General features: G+C 42.4%; 1 protein-coding gene across 2 annotated transcripts in view; it reads left to right on the top strand.

Annotated features, from left to right (window-relative positions):
• Nucleotides 1-6,421: 6,421 nt before the first annotated feature.
• The window catches only part of col17a1b (collagen, type XVII, alpha 1b), an 89,634-nt gene continuing 76,870 nt past the window's right edge, over nt 6,422-19,185 (top strand). For both annotated transcript variants that reach the window (XM_080449862.1, XM_080449861.1), the window contains exons 1-11: nt 6,422-6,625; nt 8,698-8,771; nt 10,762-10,812; nt 10,945-11,052; nt 12,076-12,387; nt 12,588-12,644; nt 12,888-12,920; nt 13,052-13,102; nt 17,061-17,219; nt 18,010-18,534; nt 19,036-19,119. In XM_080449862.1, the coding sequence (XP_080305988.1) occupies nt 8,711-8,771; nt 10,762-10,812; nt 10,945-11,052; nt 12,076-12,387; nt 12,588-12,644; nt 12,888-12,920; nt 13,052-13,102; nt 17,061-17,219; nt 18,010-18,534; nt 19,036-19,119 (1,441 nt within the window). In that variant the 5' untranslated portion in view covers nt 6,422-6,625; nt 8,698-8,710. The remainder of the gene's footprint in view (nt 6,626-8,697; nt 8,772-10,761; nt 10,813-10,944; nt 11,053-12,075; nt 12,388-12,587; nt 12,645-12,887; nt 12,921-13,051; nt 13,103-17,060; nt 17,220-18,009; nt 18,535-19,035; nt 19,120-19,185) is intronic.

Consider the following 19,185-nt stretch of genomic DNA (forward strand, 5'->3'; position numbering starts at 1 on the left):
AACCTCCTGTCTCCATCAATGGCGACGTGGTGGAGAGGGTGGAAACATTTAAGTACTTGGGGGTGAACATCCACGAGAAGCTTAAATGGGAGGCACATACATCGGTGGTGGTGGCAAAGGCACAGCAGCGTCTGTATGGACTCAGACGCCTCAAGAAGTTCGGCCTGAGTCCACGGATCATCAAGGCCTTCTACCGGGGGACGATTGAAAGCCTGCTGACAAGCAGCTTCACCAGCTGGTATGGGAGCTGTACAGACAGGGACCAGAAGTCCCTCAGACGGGTGGTGCGCACAGCCGAGCGCATCACTGGTTGTCAGCTGCCCAGTCTGGAGGAGCTGTACACCCAGCGCTGCCTCAAGAAGTCCCTGAGGATTATTAAGGACCCCACACATCCCCACAACAGACTATTCCATCTGCTGCCCTCTGGGAAGAGGTACCAGAGCATAAAGGCCAGCACAAGCAGACTGAAAGACAGTTTCCTCCCACAGGCTATAAGACTGCAAAATGAGTCTATGCGTTAAACTTCTGGGGTGTTACTTTGCATTGTATGCTGATCTTTTTACTGTTTTTAATGTATTTATTTAAGCGTAGTATTGATATTTATGAACTGTTTTTATTTCTGTGTTTTTGGGGCACCTCCCCAACATACGTTTTTAACAGTGTGTACTTGTACATCCTTGTTACAATAAATCTCTTGAATCTTGAATCTTGGAATTTCACTTAACATATGTGACTTTTATAATATTTATTACTCCTGTCACCTTTTTGTTTACTATGCAGATTTATTTTTGGTCAATTGTTTTCATGTTTTTGTTACTTAAATTCGTTTTTTTCTTGACCACAATACTATTTAGAATTAGATAGCATGTTGTTTAGACAGATGCTAAGTTCATTGTTTACTTGGCATCCTAATTTCTTTGAGGCACTACTCTGTTCTCTCTGCACTCTACTTATGTGACTATTAACCTTGTTGTTTGTTAGAGTTCATGCATCCAAGTTTGTCTGGATAAGAGTGCCTGCTACAGTAAATGTCTATGATATTAGGATAATAACAAAAAGTAAGAAACCGACTGCTTACTACTATCCAATACCTGCTTGTATCAAATTCCATCATTCCAAACCAGAGAACCGGACACATGCACGTATAGGGGATCAAAAGATTTGTTCCGGAACGTATGGATGTACCGTGCCTGGTGGGCACATGTGAATGCGTACAAAAATGCATATATCAAGTCACTGCCAGATTTTACTGTGGGAAGAAAGAGCCATAATGTCTCCCACAGACCTTTACACATGTAGCCACAAGACAGGCACTTGTAAGCCACAGTCAAACTAACTTGACATAATGTATTCTTTAAGAGAAACCAAAGCTGAGTAAATTGGAGAAACATAAAATGCAGATGCTTCCTTACAGGGGTACTGCATTTTACAATTAAACAATAAACATCCCATCATGCTTTGTGGCATGTATAAAATGCTGCGCTGGCCCAGCTGACCTCGATTTTTGGATCAAGAGAAAATGATCTAAGTGAGAGAAGTGAAAGAGGGTTCGTTATTAGGCAAGGATGGGAGGAGCTTCAGTTTCAAAGACTACTCAGCTGGCTAGTGTTTCAATAGGAACAGTGACATGTGGGCGGCTGCAGCTGAGTGGGAGAGGCCATTTGGGAGTCAGAAGGTTGACGTTTTGCCCTACGGGCAGCCCAGTCTATGCGTCAAAGTGTCCCTGACTCCCTGAGCAAGACACTTAACCCCCTAACTGCTCTTGTATTAACAGTATTAATAGTGTCCACGGTTCTTAATAGTTATAGGATGGATAAATGGAGAGGACAAATTTCGCATACTGTAAAGCAGTGTACCCCAACAGCAACATTGGACATTTGATGACTGTGATGCTCATGCATTAGTGTGATAGTAAAAAAACAAAAAACAGAAGCGCAATTCTTCCTCAGGTGAACTGAGAATGTCAATACAGGATGTGATCAGACTGAGTGTCAGCGAGAACAGTCCTTCGACATCTACATTACATAGAGATGGATGTTATAGTAGGGTTGCAGTGCTTAAAGTCCTCAGTCACTACAATGACAAATGCACATTTGCGAGTTCAGTGGGGATAGAAACCATATAGGCAATGCTCTACAGAGATGTGGAAAGAAGAGATGAGTCATCCTTCACCATACTCTCCACAAGTGGGCGAGTACATGTGTGGTGTACACAAGAGAACAGTACAGGCCTGAATGCTTGACCACTTCAATGAGTGTGGCTTTGTTGTACTGTGGGGGCATTTTCCTGGCATGGTTTGGGTCCACTTATTCGCTTTAGAGGGCACTGCAAATTAACTTATTCTGAGTTATCACCATGGCAATGCTCCCATCCACAGAGGGGTCACTAAACGGTTTGATGTGAATTGCATGCAATGGCCTTCACCAGATCAGCCACCAGATCTCAACCTAATTGAGCACCATGGGAAATTTTGGATTGATGTGTTAGACCACTCCCCTCAACCATAATGAAAATATAAAAATATATTTTGTTAGAATGGTGTACCATCCTAACCTGACACCGTCAAATGGAAGAAGCTTGCGACACACATTTGTTTCACAGCCTACTTCCCATCTGAGACTTCGGTCGCAGAATCGATGACAGACAGTTTTTCTTTTTTTCAAGCTACTAGGCAGCTGATTGGATGATCCCGCCCCTAGCAGCCGCTGATTGGTCCGGACACGCAGTGTTCGGGCATGCTTACTCCCTGCGCAATCCCAGACCTCCCTGAAATCAAATGCAAATGAGATTTCCGGAGGGAGGGGGTTTACCAGGCTAGTACCATCCTTCCACCAGAGTTCCAGAGACTTGTACAATCTATGCCAAAGCACATTGAAGCTATTCAGGTGGCTTGTGGTGGCCCAACACCTTACTAAGACATTTCATGTTGGGTTTTCCTTTCATTTGTCACCTGTCTGCTAGCACATACAGTATCAACAAATGCTGTAAACTATTTTATTATCATTGAGTGCGTGCGGGCATGCATGTGTGTTTCATTTTCTGTTTACCTAATCTGAATGCAGATTCGTGAAGTTGGGCCCAGATGATTGTCTGTGTCTGAATTATGCAATGAAAATTCAAATGAGGTGAAGACAGTACAGCGAGAACTTGTTATGAAATAGATGTTGCTTCATTACTTATAGCTGTTCATATGGTTTTGTTCTGAAACATCCAATGCACTCACAATGTCAGCCTGATATCCATCTGAAACCTTTTCTGTATCTGTAATAATATGTTATCTTTCTTGATGCATGAACAATTGGTATATGAGTAGCCTCTCTTACTTAGCTGACACAAAAGTGCATTAAATAGAGTACACCCAAATAATATTGTAATTGTATTAGTGATTTAAGTATTTAACTTAATGTCTGACTTATATCATGAAATCCTCATTAAAATATGTTTTTAAATGTTTAGATTTACAAGAGAATCGAAAGACACAACACATAATCCCAATAATCCCATAATAGGCCTAGAAATCCTTACATAGTGCCTGTCTCTACCTGTGGCTTTGTTGTTGTGATTGTATTGTAGGAAACAGATTTCCACAACTATTCCATCCGCAAAACCGACGTACAAGGAATTATGTCCTCGGGTTCATCTGCAGTGTCCTGACGGCACCCACAGTGTCAGAGTCAAGCCTGAACCTATCATTTAAGATATTAATCTCCACATGTCCTTCTTAACTTGTGATGAGTCAGAACCTTGATACACCCTCTCTGAATTTGGCAAGGCATTTTCTTGCCCCTGGGGTATAATATATTTGAACAAAGCAGAAGTCTTTCGCTCTGCACCGCACAGGAGGGAGCGAAATAAGGTAAAAAGCGTAGACTGTGAGTGTGAGTGTTTAAACTGCTGTCAAACACGGCAGCATTATTTGGTGATTTATTGTACTGTCGGTTCAGGAATAAGTCCTTATGTGGGAAACCGTTACTTTAACACTAACAGACTATTTCTCACACATGGCTACTGAGAAGTGAGTCAACCCCAGTTTCATTTTAAGCTTCCACAATCAACTTCACTGAACTAACCTAAAATTACTTTAACCACTTAAAGTTTAAACCCTATTTTATGCTTCAAGTTTCAAATTTATTCGAAACCACCATCGCATAACAGTATGAATCATGATGTTTCTTACAAATTAAAGAGGAACACTAGTCTGGAATAACATTTTTAAAACATAAATCATTCAAATGTTTCTGTTTGTAGCCTACTTCTAGTAAAGCTTGTACGCCTTGTCGTATGACGGTGTCGTGCGAAAATAGCCGATCTACAGGCGGATCTCGTCTTAATGTGATGTGTTGTGAGCTTGTTGTAGATCTGATATTTCCTGCCTATATCAAAATAAATTGAAATCTTTTGAAAATGTATGACATGCCCGAAATAATATGACATTGGCATTATTCCAGTCTGCATACTGATGTGATTTCAGAGGCGCCAACCTCCATACAATAGTTCCTCAGGCACCATTTGTTTTCCATGGTTTGAACAGATTGGAGTCATGCTCTGTGTGAGTAATGCTAGGTCAGGTTGGGAGGGGAGGATGATGGGCGATGGCTGCTCAGGGTGTGGTCGGGGTGGGTGAGGGTTCTGACAGTGATGCATGTGGCTACCAGCGCAGGAAAAAGGCTAATTTCGCTCAAATTGCATAGATGCAAATTAATGGGTGCCAAGTGCTTATTATGTTTAAATGCCTTTCTCGTGCAGGCCTGAGGGCTATATAAGCATCCTGCATATAAGTGAACAATCTGTCTGATATTCAATTTGGTCCTATGTATATACTGTATACAAGTCTTGCAAAGTAGCCACTTAAAAACCGTTCAACATTTTTCAAAAATAGCAGATATGCAAGCTCACTGCTTAAAGGAGCACTAAACTCATTTCAACCTTATCTTCATATATATATGAAGGACCAATTATAATTGGTCCTCACTAATGCTCATCATCCGATGGCACCATTTCTGCCTACTCACTCTGTCTCTCATTGGTGGGCTGTGGACAGTTCAGAGACCTGCCTACCAGTGACATCATCGATGGGGATTCCAAACTAATAGAAACTTTCTCTTCCTGATGAAATAGAAGCCATTGGTCTTTGAATTAATTAAAAATAAAAAGTTTGAAATGACCTGAACTGTCCACAGCCCTCTTATGAGACACAGACAGAAATGTCAGAAATATAAAGTATTTGTGAGGACCAATATGAAGATAGGTTGAAAATGGGTGAAGTGGTCCTTTAATGTGGGATCAGAAGAGTGTTGTCCGACCTATCCTATCCTTGTAGATCTGCTATTTGTGACAAGTTATAGAGTGCATACTAAAAGTTACATTAAGTAACTTTGATTTATTTCCATGGTATTCTCACTAAAACTCTAGGTTGATTGTGTAATGGAGGGGCTGAAAACAACTCCATTCTTTTTCCAATGTGTCCACCAGATGTAAGCCTATACTGGAATATTGACGATTTGCTGATGCACACAGCGGATCATCATCCCTTTATGGAGTGTGGGGGACAGACAGACACATGCACGATGCACATGTGGATTGTGGTGGGTGGATGAACAGAACAGCAGCCTTTGGGGTGAGGAGGGGTTGTTTAAAACATTCCAAAAAATAAATTGAATCACAATGAAAATTCCAAAAATCCTCTCTTTCTGTTCTCCTTGAAGCTTTTTTCCTTTTTTTTTTTCTTAAATCAGATTTCAGAGCCATACATCTGCTGCCTCTGTAGCAGTGGTGGAAAGTAACTAAGTACATTTACTTAAGTACAATGTTGGAAGTATTTGTCCTTTACTTGAGTATTTCCAATTTCCAATACTTTTACTGTACATCTCGGATCCAAATAATGTACTTTTACTCCACTACATTTATTTTAAAACCTTAGTTAGTTACTTTGTAGATTTTGATTAACACATTATTACACATGCAACCAGCCCTATGCACACTTATTTGAAAATAGCTGATCTACAAGCTCACAATGTGTTGCATTGTGAGCTTGTAGATTTTCAAAGCATTTTGATACAATTTGGAAACTTGTGAAATGGGACCTTCTGCATGAGTATTTAAGTATATTTTAATGCGAATACCTTTGTACTTTTACTCAATTACATTTTGAATACTCGACTTTTATTTGTAGTATTTCTACATTGTGGTACAAAATGAATACTTCCACCACCGTCAGATTTCAGAGCCATAAATAAATCTGCATGCCTCTGTATAGACAGTGTGTATTGAAAGCTTAATTGGTTCCCTGTGGCTGTGTTTTTTCAGCCCCTTCGTGCAGTCAGTCCACACTACAGTAGGCTATACCTGCTGCTTGCCAAGGCTCTGATGGGCGCGGCTGGGACAAAAGCCCAAAGTTCTCTGTTCTGGCTTGCCTGCGAAAGTTGAGCGAAAAGACCAAAAAGAGAGACAGCAGCAGCAGGACGTCCCACCACCACTACCCCTACCCTACCTACCCTGCGCAAATAACTTCTTATAAACACATAAGACTCGTTGACGGATTAGTAGGGAGGAATCAGGATTCATAGATAAAGACACTGGGGAATACAAGTTTTTCTTTCTTTTTTTCCAACGACTTGCGCTGAAGGTATGGATTTTTTATTAAGGATACCAGTGGATTATTAACCGTTAGAGCCTATTTTGTACGCGGTGGGATTGTCCATCCACGCAACAAAGGAGCTAAACAGCGAACATCTGCGTTGCACGTTTATTCCAGTACTGTACTAGATGCCCATGTTGGCCCTGCGCTGGCTGAGCGCACTTTACCTGTATCTGCCTGCTGTGTGTGTGTGTGTGTGTGTGTGTGTGTGTGTGTGTGGTGCTGAGATCAGTGATGGAAGAAGTACTCATTATGTTTTACATAAAAGTATCAATACTGCGATGTAGATATACTCTGTTACAAGTAAAAGTCCTGTATTCAAAATGTAGGCTACTTGAGTATAAGTACAAAAGTATTGGCATCAAAATATACTTAAAGTACCAAAAGTAAAAGTACTCAGTATGCAGAATGTCCCATTTCAAGTTTTCATAATGAATACAAATCTTTCGAAAATAGCAGATCCACAAGCTCATGACGCATTGCATGTGAGCTTGTAGATCGGCTATTTTCAAATAGCATATACCTTAAGTAGTTAATGAAAAAAATCTAAATCTAAAAAGTAACTAGTAACTAAAGTTTTCAAAATAATAGCGGAGTAAAAATACAATATTTTCCTCAGAGATGTGGAGTAGAAGTAAAAGTATTGGAAATTGGAAATACTCCACTTAAGTAAAAAATACCTCCGAATTGTACTCAGTACTTGAGTAAATGTACTTATTTACTTTACACCACTGGCTGAGATAAACATCAGACATGTGTCTTAATCTCTGCTATCTGAGCTCTCAAACGTTTGTTGTAATTAGTCATGCTAAATTAATTGGATACAATTTGTAAACATTTGGAGTTATCAGTGCATGCCATGGAGTTTGGGCATTTAACATTGTTTTCATTAGTTTGAGTTGAGAGCACCACTGTGTGTTGGGCTTATTGGCATTGGGCTTATTCTCGATCAGGCAATAAGTATTGCAAAGTTAAACAGCTTTTCGTGGCTTGTGTTTTGTTGATTTATTTGAATTCTCTTTCGTCTAAGTCAAAACCTTTATCAACATTGTTAGTCTATTCACACAGTTTTAAGGGGAGATAAAAACCAATGTAGTAGGCTACAGCACTTGGGATTTAGGAACTTGGTTTTATGATGAATATTTTCCTATAGCCTTTATTGAGAGATTAATGTGAAATCAGCAGTACAGTGGTGAGCGGTGACACATGTTAGTGATTGAGATGCCTTTACATGGGAGGCTGCATGCGTGAGAAGATGGTCTTTTGTGCTCCCTGTACAGCAATCCACTCGCCTCTTTTGTTCTTTTGTCAGCTTTGCCATCAAAGACCATAAAGTGAATTCATCCAGATTCTATTGAAACCTATACGTGGCCATGCACTCTAGATGCCCTCTATAGACCTTTCTCCCTTTGTGAAGTGAAAACCTGTTGCTGCTACCCATACATTTTATAGAATGTTTCATAGTTTGCTTTCCTTCACCTGATCAATTAATGTTAGGCCTTCTAATCTTTTGCTAAATTCTTTTTAAGGTGAAGACATTGCTTAGTAAGAAAACATGTTTAACATTTTGACCTTTTTGTTGCTGTAACATCCTGACAGCATTTTGGATTAGACTCCCAGCAACTTTAGATTCACAATCTGGCATTTATTTTGGCTGCCTATTTTATGATCAAATTGTTGGATGTTTTCGCAGATCTGGTCTAAAAAAAACAGGTCTGTTTTTCTACAATAAAGACGCCTTTCTCTTTACCATAGCTAGGTTTGCAGGTTCTACTGTATCTCTTAAACTGTTGTAAGGTTTTGACCCAGCACCCATTGTGGAAGTGCGTATAGTTAGCTCCTTTTTCAAGATGTTTTCATAGAGCGATGGATGCACTGGACTTTCAAGAGAAATGAATTATGATGTACCTTCAGGGTTATGAGTTATTATAGCATAGCTCAGAGCTATTTGCTTAGACAAAGCCTTGTCCAAATCCAGGATTATGGGTGTATATGTGGATTGGTTTGCCCCCTTGGTGGAGCTTTCCTGCCCAGGTTTAATCTTTCTATCATTTCACCAGATAATGAGATGGAATGGATGATTTAACAACAACACGACTGAGCAACCACTCCTCAGACCTGTCAGGAGAAAAGGGTGAGATGTCCATGCCCGTTTTTATTTTTCTAAAACTTTTCAGATGCTCATTACTAAATCAATCCTCCATACAAAGTCTGCGTCAAGGATTTTAGATCACTAAAGAGGAACATACATTTATGTTATTCTGCCATCTCTTAATATTCATTCACCAAATCATATTAATAAGAAACACTATTCCAAATAAAAACACTTGAAAGCGACACACGTGGTCGGTCTTGTTAAGGATTAATGACAAATGTAGCTGCTTTGGTAAAGGGGTGTAGATTTGATTTGAGGTGTTTGCTGATAGACATCTAAAAAAAGAGTGAGCCTCCAAAGCTGAAGAATAGACTGCAGTATTTATGTCCCCGTGTTTATGTTATTATCCTGGTGGAGGATTACATAAACACTGTGGCAGGGTGGTGTGTCTCGCCCCCCTCATCAACACTCGCTGGACCATGACCAACTATATCTCTGCTAGTTGAGCGCTGCATTTCCTTGCTGTCGGGCAGAAACCTTGTATTTCCATAATTCAGCTTTTTATGTTCTCTCCATAAATGAACGTCCTACTTCATCATACTAGAGTGTCACGCAAAATCTGCCATATTAGCCGATCTACAAGCTCACAGCGCATCACGGCACGTTGTGAGCTTGTAGATCTGCTATTATTGTGACTTTTGAAACATTTTTATAGTAAAAGTGAAAGTGGTTAAGGGTGTAATGTGGGTTTTGTAAGTATTTAACCAATGAGAAATAAGAGCATGTGAATAACTATTAACTATATAGGATCCATTGGAACACATGTTCTGGTTTTGAATATACAAGGTTTCCACCTGACAACGACGATTCTCATTAACGTCCAACCCAATGCCCCCCCCCCCTTCTTACACTGGACACAAGCTGAGAGACCCCCCATACGTGCCCACAGTTTGTAGATTGACTATTTTTGAAAATCTTTGAAAGTTTTTGACTATTATCTTTACAATATTAATGACATGCCCATAATAGGGATGCCAGCAGGTTGAAAGTGGATGAAATCAAGTAATGATTTTGTGCAAGTTTAGACTACTGAACATATAGTACAAGAAGACAAGGTCTCACGGCCCCCTTGTGATCTTAGGTTGGGAAACACAGCGCACCTTCTACCAAAGTGTTATTACATTCATCTTCCAGTGATAACTATGATAACCACAGTCATGATTTGATATGATATGCCAGGCCGACTTGGCCGAACTGTCACAACACTGGGGTGTATGGCGAGGTCAGGGACACTTGATTATACGCTTCACACCGAAAATTAGACACTTACATAAAAACAGGGCGTCTGTCCATTTCTATAGACAGAATTCCCCCCCACACGCACACAAACACGTATACGCATGCCCGCACATAAAAAAACCCATCTATTTCTCAAATTCTACTATACTTGTGGGGCCCTCACAAGTATACAAATAGAAGTACACACACACACACACACACACACACACACACACACACACACACACACACACACACACACACACACACACACACACACACACACACACACACACACACACACACATGGTATGTGTTAGGGAGGGGGCAGACAGCATGTAAGTCAAATGGGACATGGTACATAAAAAAATAATTGGTGAGCTGATCTGTGCAGACATTGCCTCCTAGTGGTTGAAGAGGGTTTTTAAAACATAGGCCAGCAAATAGTGCTAATGATAATTTTTAATGCAATTTAACACTTATTTAAAAACGTATTTTATTGTTCATTTCACATAGTATATAAATACAGACTAAAATTAATTTTCCACTTTGTAAACAAAAACAAAAACAAAACAAAACCGAAAAACTAATAAAAGCAAACTTTGTTTCAGAGTGGATTTTCACATTTTAGACATTTAAACAAATCTATCTGTCTGTCTGTCTGTCTGTCTGTCTGTCTGTCTGTCTGTCTGTCTGTCTGTCTGTCTGTCTGTCTGTATTAATAATTTCCCTTGTGTTTGTATTCCTTCAGTTGTGACAGAGACAGTAACTACAACCACCAGACTGGCATCGCTGCCCCCAAGTGAGTAGTCTCACTCTTCCCCAACACTCACACACACATGCTACTTGGCCAGTCACTTGGGGCAGTGAAGGCACTGCCCTGCTATGACTAACAGGCTTCTCCTTGTTTTGCTGTGTGTCTGCCCGTTGCTAGAGGGAACCAGTGGATCCAATCACAGGATCATGTCCAGCGGTGCTGGAGGGCTGGGCCTGGAGAAGAATGTCTTAACGCAAAACAGCAGTGGAAGCTATTTCTCCTCATGTGAGTGGAACGCTTCACGCTCACGAGTCCCGGAATAATAAAGCTTCCACTCCGTTCACCTTTAGTGTCGCTTTTTAAAGTTTAATAATGAGACCTATTTCATCCATGTTATGGTTGAGTGGAAAACTGTACTTGTGTGTTTTATGTTGAGCTGCCCATTTTCAAAGAATTTCAGCCATATTTAGAAATGTATTGATATAGAGCTATACATCAGATCAGATGAGTCTTAATTATTATCATAAATGCCCAATTTCATACTTGTTGTATGACAATGTCGCACAAAAGTAGCTTTTGTAAATTGACGATTTACAAGCCCATGCGTTGTAATCTGTGTTTGTAGATCTGTACAATTGAAGGTTTGGAAATCTTCACTTACAGTATAATAACATGGCCAAAATAGGGACGCCAGTTTGAAAGTGGTTAAGTCTGTCAGTGGGTTTTATAAACCACTTGTGACTAAATAATAACTACATTATATTCATTGTAACAGATGATTTTTTTCATTTTGTGAAAAGTAATGCTTTTGGAGGTGCAGAGTTTCTGCCCGACGTTGACAACATATGCGTATAATTATATTCAAAGCCTTGAAAAATGTAGAGGACCTTGTTTTGGGTCAAGACACTACACAGAACAACATTGGAAAAAGAAATGGATCACTTTGTCTTTTTTGAGGCTCTTTAGCCACTGGCTCTTTAGCCACTGGTTAGACCAGTGTGCGTCCTGGGAAAAGGAAGGTCGGGGTTCGATCCCCTGCACCCTGTCATAGCAAACAAAAAAAACATAAAATGGGACCCAATGCCTCCCTGCTTGGCACTCATCAAGGGTTGGATTGGGGATAAGTCCCTGCGACATACTAGCGTCATGTCCATGGAGTGTACTTGTACATCATGGCTGGGGGATGTACTTGTTCAGGTAGATAGTTTTCCTATGTGCCACAAGAATTACTTACAGTACTTACCTTTTTGAGGCACAAATGCTAATATTATCATCCGGGCTCTAATATGTGCCATTCTATCCCTCCAGCCTCCGTAGGTGTGAGCGTGAGTGGCTTCAGCTCGTCCTCGGGGGTGTACCTGGGAGGAGGTGAAAGCCTGGGCGGAGGACAGATGAGCGATGGGGTGGGGAGCTACGGAGACGCAGAGGGCTACGGGAGCGGAGGTGGCAGCGGCGGCGGGAGCTACGTGGTCACGTCGGTGTCCAAGGTGAGGTCCGCCTCGTCGGGAGGAGGAGGGAGCAGCAGCAGGAGAACGCAGACCGGCGTCTCCACGGGCGGTGTATCGCCCACCTTCAGGGAGAGGAAGAATGTGTCCGGCAGCCACTCGGGAGGTTATGACGGTGAGCATGGTTCCTGACTGTCCGCCAGCGATAAAGCGGCTGGCATGGTGTCAGCCTGTCTGTTTTGGAAACCAACGCCTGAATCATATAACGGAAACGTTAGCCGGGCAACACGGAAGCAGAAAGAAAGAGAGAAAACATTTTGAAAGGCGTGGACAGCCTTCTCTTAACCTCCTGCAACCTATTGTATCCTTCTGCAGGAAGTTCCAGTGGCACTTCGTCCCCAGAGTTCACACGGAAAGACTACGGGAACTATTGTGAGTTACAATAACAACCATGTGATTATGCATTTTATAATTGCATATCTGTGTGCCAGCCTCTCTCTTATATACTTTTATTATAAAACACATGTTTTATGTGTGTGTGTGTGTGTGTGTGTGTGTGTGTGTGTGTGTGTGTGTGTGTGTGTGTGTGTGTGTGTGTGTGTGTGTGTGTGTGTGTGTGTGTTATGTGTGCGTGTGCACGTGCGTGCGCGCGTGTGTGCGCGTGTGTGTTTCAAGGCTCCAATGCCAGGGGGAGGAGTCAAAGCAGAGGTAAGCTGTTGTTTCTCTCTATTTCTGCAACGTCTCACATTTAGAATGGTCCCACAGCAATGTAGCTCTGTGTGCGTCTTTCAAGTCTCAGTATTCTTTCTATTTCCTGTTGTTGTGTGTTTTTATTTCAGAGAGTCAGATCAGAGCCAGACTGCAGAGTGCCTCTCCCACTGCATCCAGATGTAAGATCCTCATCAAACACATATCCAAGACTTATTGATTACGCATCCACAGAAAGCGTTTTGTTTGATCTGCCAGCGCCTGTCTGCCATGCATTTGTATGATAAAGACGTGCTGGAGCGGGCGCTCGGGTGGCGCAGTGGTGAAGTGCCTGCCCGCCACTGTGGGTTCGAATCCACCGTGGCGCATCCGGCTTTGTCGAGCGTCTATATGTACGCAGTTGGCCGGTGTTCGGGGGAGTTTAGCCGGGGTGGGGAAGGTGATATTTGTCACTGCACGTATTCCTACGGGCTGGGCGTGGCACCTGTCAGCAGGGAGTGTTGTGCGGGAGGAGTAGGACGAAGGCTCTTCGTCCTCCCGGTGGAGGCTCCTCACTGGCAGGTGAGTCAGTAGGATACAACAGCAGTAACAACATACAAAATGTGTGTGGGGAGGAATTAATTGCCTTTAGTTTAAATTGGGGAGAAAAGGGGGTAAAAAAGCAAAAAAATACGCAAAAAATACATGCTGGAGCGCTCCTCTTCCCAGCGCTCTCGACGTCCACAGTTTTTTGGCGGAACACTCATGGAGCCTTTAAACTTTTGGAGAGGAGCACTGCTCATCAATCTCATGTTTGATCCTCCTGGTTGTGTCTGTCAACCCAGTCATTTTTGACGCGATGTTGACAGTTGTTTCAGCTAGAGCTAGACTATTTGGTGGTAATAACGCAAATGAAACAACATTTGAGCACAGCAGCAGTTGATAGTTTCAAACATTGCGTAAACGGTAAACATTCCTTGCGAGCGTTCTAGACATGACATGCAAAGCGCTCTTACGCTCATAAAACGCTTTCTGTGGTCACGAGTCCTTATAAAGTCACAAAGCATCGCTGTCATTGGGATGATTGATGCAGTACTCCAGCAGCATTTTGAAACGTATAAAATGTGTCCTCGCTGGTGGGCTTTAGGCCTGATTTACACTATGCATAAAAATCGTCAATCGTAGATCTACAAGCGCACGTGTTGCATAGCATAGTTGTGAGCTTGTACAGTAGAATCTATTATATTCTATATTCACAAGCGACACTAGACCAGCATGCTTTTTAATTTTAAACTTTGTTTATTGTTTTTTTTGCACATTTAATAATGTAACAGTTTTGTTATTTAGATCAGAGCAGCATGCTTTTTGACTGACTTAACGGTATTGCTCCTCAGAGGACATTTATTTCCTTTCTCCATGTTATAGCTTGGAATTAATGATACCAAACAGCGTGGCATGGCCTACAGCAATACTTGAATTGACCAAATTGAAAGAAAACTCTTAGTTAAAAAAAAAACTGTATTCTGTAGCGAGAAGATTTGTTACAATTAAAGTATACTGTCCTTTTTAAATCAAGCAATCGATGGTTAATACCTGTAGCTCTCACCCCCCTACTGAGCAGAGTAGATACCATCTACCATTGTTTTAATGACACATTATTTACCAAAGCTCTTTTTATACCTTGTAGTTTAGAGTTAGTGTGATTGGGTAAAGTGGCTTCACTGTAAGGGAGGTTTGTTCAACCGCATGCTACGTAGACCTGTGGTCAAATATGACCACATATTTTCTGGATATTCCATCTAAAATTAGAGCTTTTTATCTATATTTTTTAATTCAGCAGTTCCCAGCCCTTTATGCATAAGGGCCCACTTGAAAATCTTGAAGCCGTTTGCGGCCCACCCATCTGGCTACTTAACATTGCAGCCATTCAGCTGCCGCGTTAAGCGGCAATTATTCGTTAAGTGGCGATTATTTGTGTGCCCACTTGCAATATCCTCATGGCCCACCAGTGGGCCCTGACCCACAGGTTGGGAATCACTGTGTTAATACTTTTCCTTCCCTCTCTATGCACGAGTGCCTGATTACAGCCTTAGATAGTTATTTCTTTCTAGGCTTTATTCCTAATGACATATATTATGCGCCACTCCTTCAAGAGCACCGTGTCAGCATCTGGACTTAAAAGGCTATATTTTTTCAAGCACTCGGTTTTGTTTCTTTCATACTGAAATGACCTTGTTTTTAAATAGCCTCTGTTGTGGGGCATATGGTTGATGGTCGCTTGCCGACAAGAACAGAGGCCTCATTCATAAAATAGTCTTAAGATCAAATTTCATCTTGAGTTGACTTATGCACAAACCGTTGATCAAGCACATATTCATTAAACCTTACTTAGACATGGAAATGATCGTATGTCCACGTGCGTGTCAGACTAGACTTAAGTTAATTTCCTGCTGGTCATGTTGGGTGCTGTAGGCCAGTGGTTCTCAAAGTGGGGTCCGGGGACCCCCAGGGGTCCTAGAAGGAGATTCCAGGGGGTCCCAGACAAAATGTGTTAATATAGCATCAAAATCAGTTCAACCACTTTTAACCCTATTTTATACTTCAGCTATTTGAAAATAGCTGAAAAACAGCGGCGTGTTGTGAGCTTGTAGATTGGCTATGTTGTGTGAATAATTGTGAATGACACAGATATTATGGAGGTCCGTGGCACAAGATCTTTTGAGATGGCCAAATACATATTGGTCTCCGTGACATGAAAATGTATGAACCACAGCTGTAGGCACGACCTCCAAGCTGCCGAGGGCGGTGCGCTATGTGCAACCTTTGTGATATTTTGGCATGACATGGCATTTTATCGATTACAGGTGTGAGGAATTAAGCTAATATGCAAACCCAGCGTGCTTTCAATTAAAGACACGATGAGAGATGCCATAAATTGTGTGGCAGATTTGCAAAACATGAACTCAACATGACTGATCTAGTGTTACTGGAATAAGATGTCAACCATTTTCAGAGACAGGAATGACTTTTTTACTCATTTTTATGATGAGTGGCTTAGAACAGTGGTTCTCAAACATTTTCATGCGAAGGATGTCCAATTAGATATGTATGTACCCTCATCTGAAAATATTTTGTGCCAGGGACACCCATACAAGATTTTTCAATTTTTTTGGAAAATATCAGATCCACAAGCTCACAACACGTCGCATCATTACCAGAGCAACCAAAGCAGATAGTTTGATGATGTCTGAATTCACTACACATTCTGATCACTTAGGGTGCGTTTGGAAATACAGCACTGAGCGCACTAGCCAATACAAACTAAATAGGCGAGTGAGCTCCGGTGCGCAATTTCCGAACGCACCCTTTAGTAAATAACAGTGTGGACAGTCAGTCCTAAAGATCATATTTGAGAAACAACTTGTCGGTCTGATCAAAGCCTTTAGTCGCATGCTGCCCACTGCGATCTGGGCTGATCTACGTATCTTGCCAGCTAGATACTGTGATGCGTTTTCCATTGGCAGCTGACTGGCGCACATAAAAGAGTACTTTGTGTGTGCATTTGATTTCCCTGGGGTTATAAGTGCCGTTGACTTTCTTGTGCTTTCCACGAATCACTGTGACCCTCTTACTCTCTTATTCGTAGTAAAATACCTACAGGGACAACTAACCGTATTTGCTCCTTTGACCTAAGCAAAGGCATTTGTAAACCGTGTTCATGTGTGCACATAATGTACACATGACACATTCTAAATAACAAATTAACACAATTAGACACATCCGTGCATCTTAATGTCACCTTGGTATTTTGGTATAAATCAGGCATAAGTATATTTTGTGGGAAATTATTTTCAGATTAACTTAAAGCATAAATCCAAGAGCATTTTCATGAACGAGGTCCCTTCTCGGCAAGCGACGCCATGGTGCGATGGCCCGTAAATGGGGGTTGAAAAAACAAAAGAGAATGCTCGCACACTGTGGGCTCCATTTGCAATTAAGAATTCTGCAACATGGAGCCCACAGTGTGCGAGCGTTCTCTTTTGGTTTTCATGTAATATTTTTTCGCTTAGCACCTGCCCAACTTTGGGCGTGGATGCGCATGTCTTTCCTTCTTTTTTACTGTAAATGGAGGCTAACATGGTAGGTGTTGCATGATGACAGGGACAGAGCTGGACGATGTGAAGAGGCTCCTGAAGGGAGGGGCCGGAGTGCGCTCTGAAAGCGTCAGCCCCTCCCGCTCCTCTGCCGCGTCCATCACCCTGCCCGTCCCCAAGAAGGCCACCGTGGAGACCAAGATCGTCACGGGCACCTCCCAGTCTGGTAAGTCACTCTATACTCTACTCTATACTTACAGTAGTTGACTAGATTCCCAAAGGCTCTATAGAGCGTGCCAAAAATCCTGAAGGGGGCGTCAACAAGTGTCTTTTGGTAGCTGCGGACATCTTTGAGGGGTAAAAACCAGGTTGACTTAACATTGCCCAATGCCACGCCCAATGCCTCGCCCCCGCAGGCTGATTTGCCCCTTCTGCTGGTGACGACACGTTGGCACGCTTAATACTAGGCCCCATCCTGTTTTCGCACAACACTAAAGGCGGTTACACACCGGCGAATATGCGAATATACGCAAAATTCGGACTCGTTCCGAATAATTAAAAGATGCTTTTTTCGCTCCGCGAAACTGGTGTGGAAGCTTGCATTGACTTTATAAGGGTTTTAAAAAAAACGTATTATTCGCATGAAAAAAAATCGCCCCGGTGTGTAAGGACCTTTTGGGCCGTATTTTGGCCGGTGCCTTACCCATTATCCCTAAACTTCTTTGCCATTTTTTTAACTATTTTTAAAAACATTTTCAAATAGTTCAAATAGCCAATCTACAAGCTCACAACGTGACAATGTAGATCGGCTAGTTGAACTATTTAAAAATGTTTTTAAAAATAATAAAAAATGGCAAAGAAGTGTAGGGATAATGTGTAAGGTACCGGCAAAGATATGGCCCTAAATGACTTTTGTGAGCTTGACAGATCGGCTATTTTCGCTGACTGCCCCAGAATAGCGTTGCTATCATAGGGTTAAGGTGGATAATTGTTTCTCTATCTGTCCCTCCCTGCAGTTTCAGGCCTGTATGACGCCGGCAGCGTCAGATCGGGCGGCAGCGTCAGATCGGTCCAGTATGACACCAGCGTGGCGGCAGCCCTGTACGGTGTCCAATCTGGCCAATACGACACCGGCGTGAAATCCTCCCATTTCGACTCTGGCCTGAAGTCTGGCCAGTACGACGTCACCGTCAAATCCGACCATTACGACGCCGGTCTGAAATCAGGCCAACAATACGAGATGACCAGCATGAAATCGGGCCAGATGTACGACACCGGTTATACATCGGGCCAGTACGACATGAGTCTGAAGTCGGGCCACTACGAGAGCGCCACCCTGGACTCGGGCCTGCAGCCGTCCTACTCCTGGTCCACCTCCACCCTCCCCTCCACCCTGCCCACCACGCTGGCTGGCGGCGGCGGCGGCGGTGGTGGCGGCGGCGGTGGTGGCGGCACCACCACCCACACTTACCAGATCAACACCAACAACATGTCAACGGGCTCATCCACCTACAACTGCACCTCACCCTCCACCTTGTCAGGTGAGACTTGCATTGCATTGCAAAACTATTTTAACCCCTTTTAAGGCGGTGGTTCATGCATGCATTAGGGCCACGGACCCCCAGTAACTCAGAGAGCGTACAAATGGAATCGGTTCCATATGTGCACTCTCAGAGTTACAGACAGTAAGGGTCAATTTGGTTCCATTTGTACGCTCTCTGAGTTAGAGACATGTAAAGGTCCATTTGTTTCCTAACTATCAATAATTTAGCTGGGGACTCTCTGAAACCTCCTCAAGGACCCCCTCAGGGTCCCCGGACCTCCACTTTGAGAGCCACTGCCTTACGGGTCCATTTGTACGCTGTCAGAATTAAATGACGCGCTCCGCAGTTTACAGTGCCGTAGACTTGTGTTTAAAAAAGATCAGCTGTGATGTTTTTTGTTTGCGTTTGTTCCTTTTCCTCCTTGTGTCTGACGGACGGGGAAAAAGAGAATCTATAAATCATTATTCTCATGTCTGCATGTGTGTGTTTTGTTTACAGTTTATGGATTCCAGAATAACCTGGCACCCACATCCAACGGAGTCCTCACTACCAGTGGAGCCAACATGAATGGCAGTCTGGGAGGTAAAGTCTGGTGACAACCTGTTATTATTATACTCTGGACTGTTTGGTTCTTTTTACAGTGCATAT

Source organism: Gymnoscopelus braueri (genome assembly GCF_963280865.1).
Source record: "Gymnoscopelus braueri genome assembly, chromosome: 14".
Lineage (NCBI taxonomy): Eukaryota > Metazoa > Chordata > Actinopteri > Myctophiformes > Myctophidae > Gymnoscopelus > Gymnoscopelus braueri.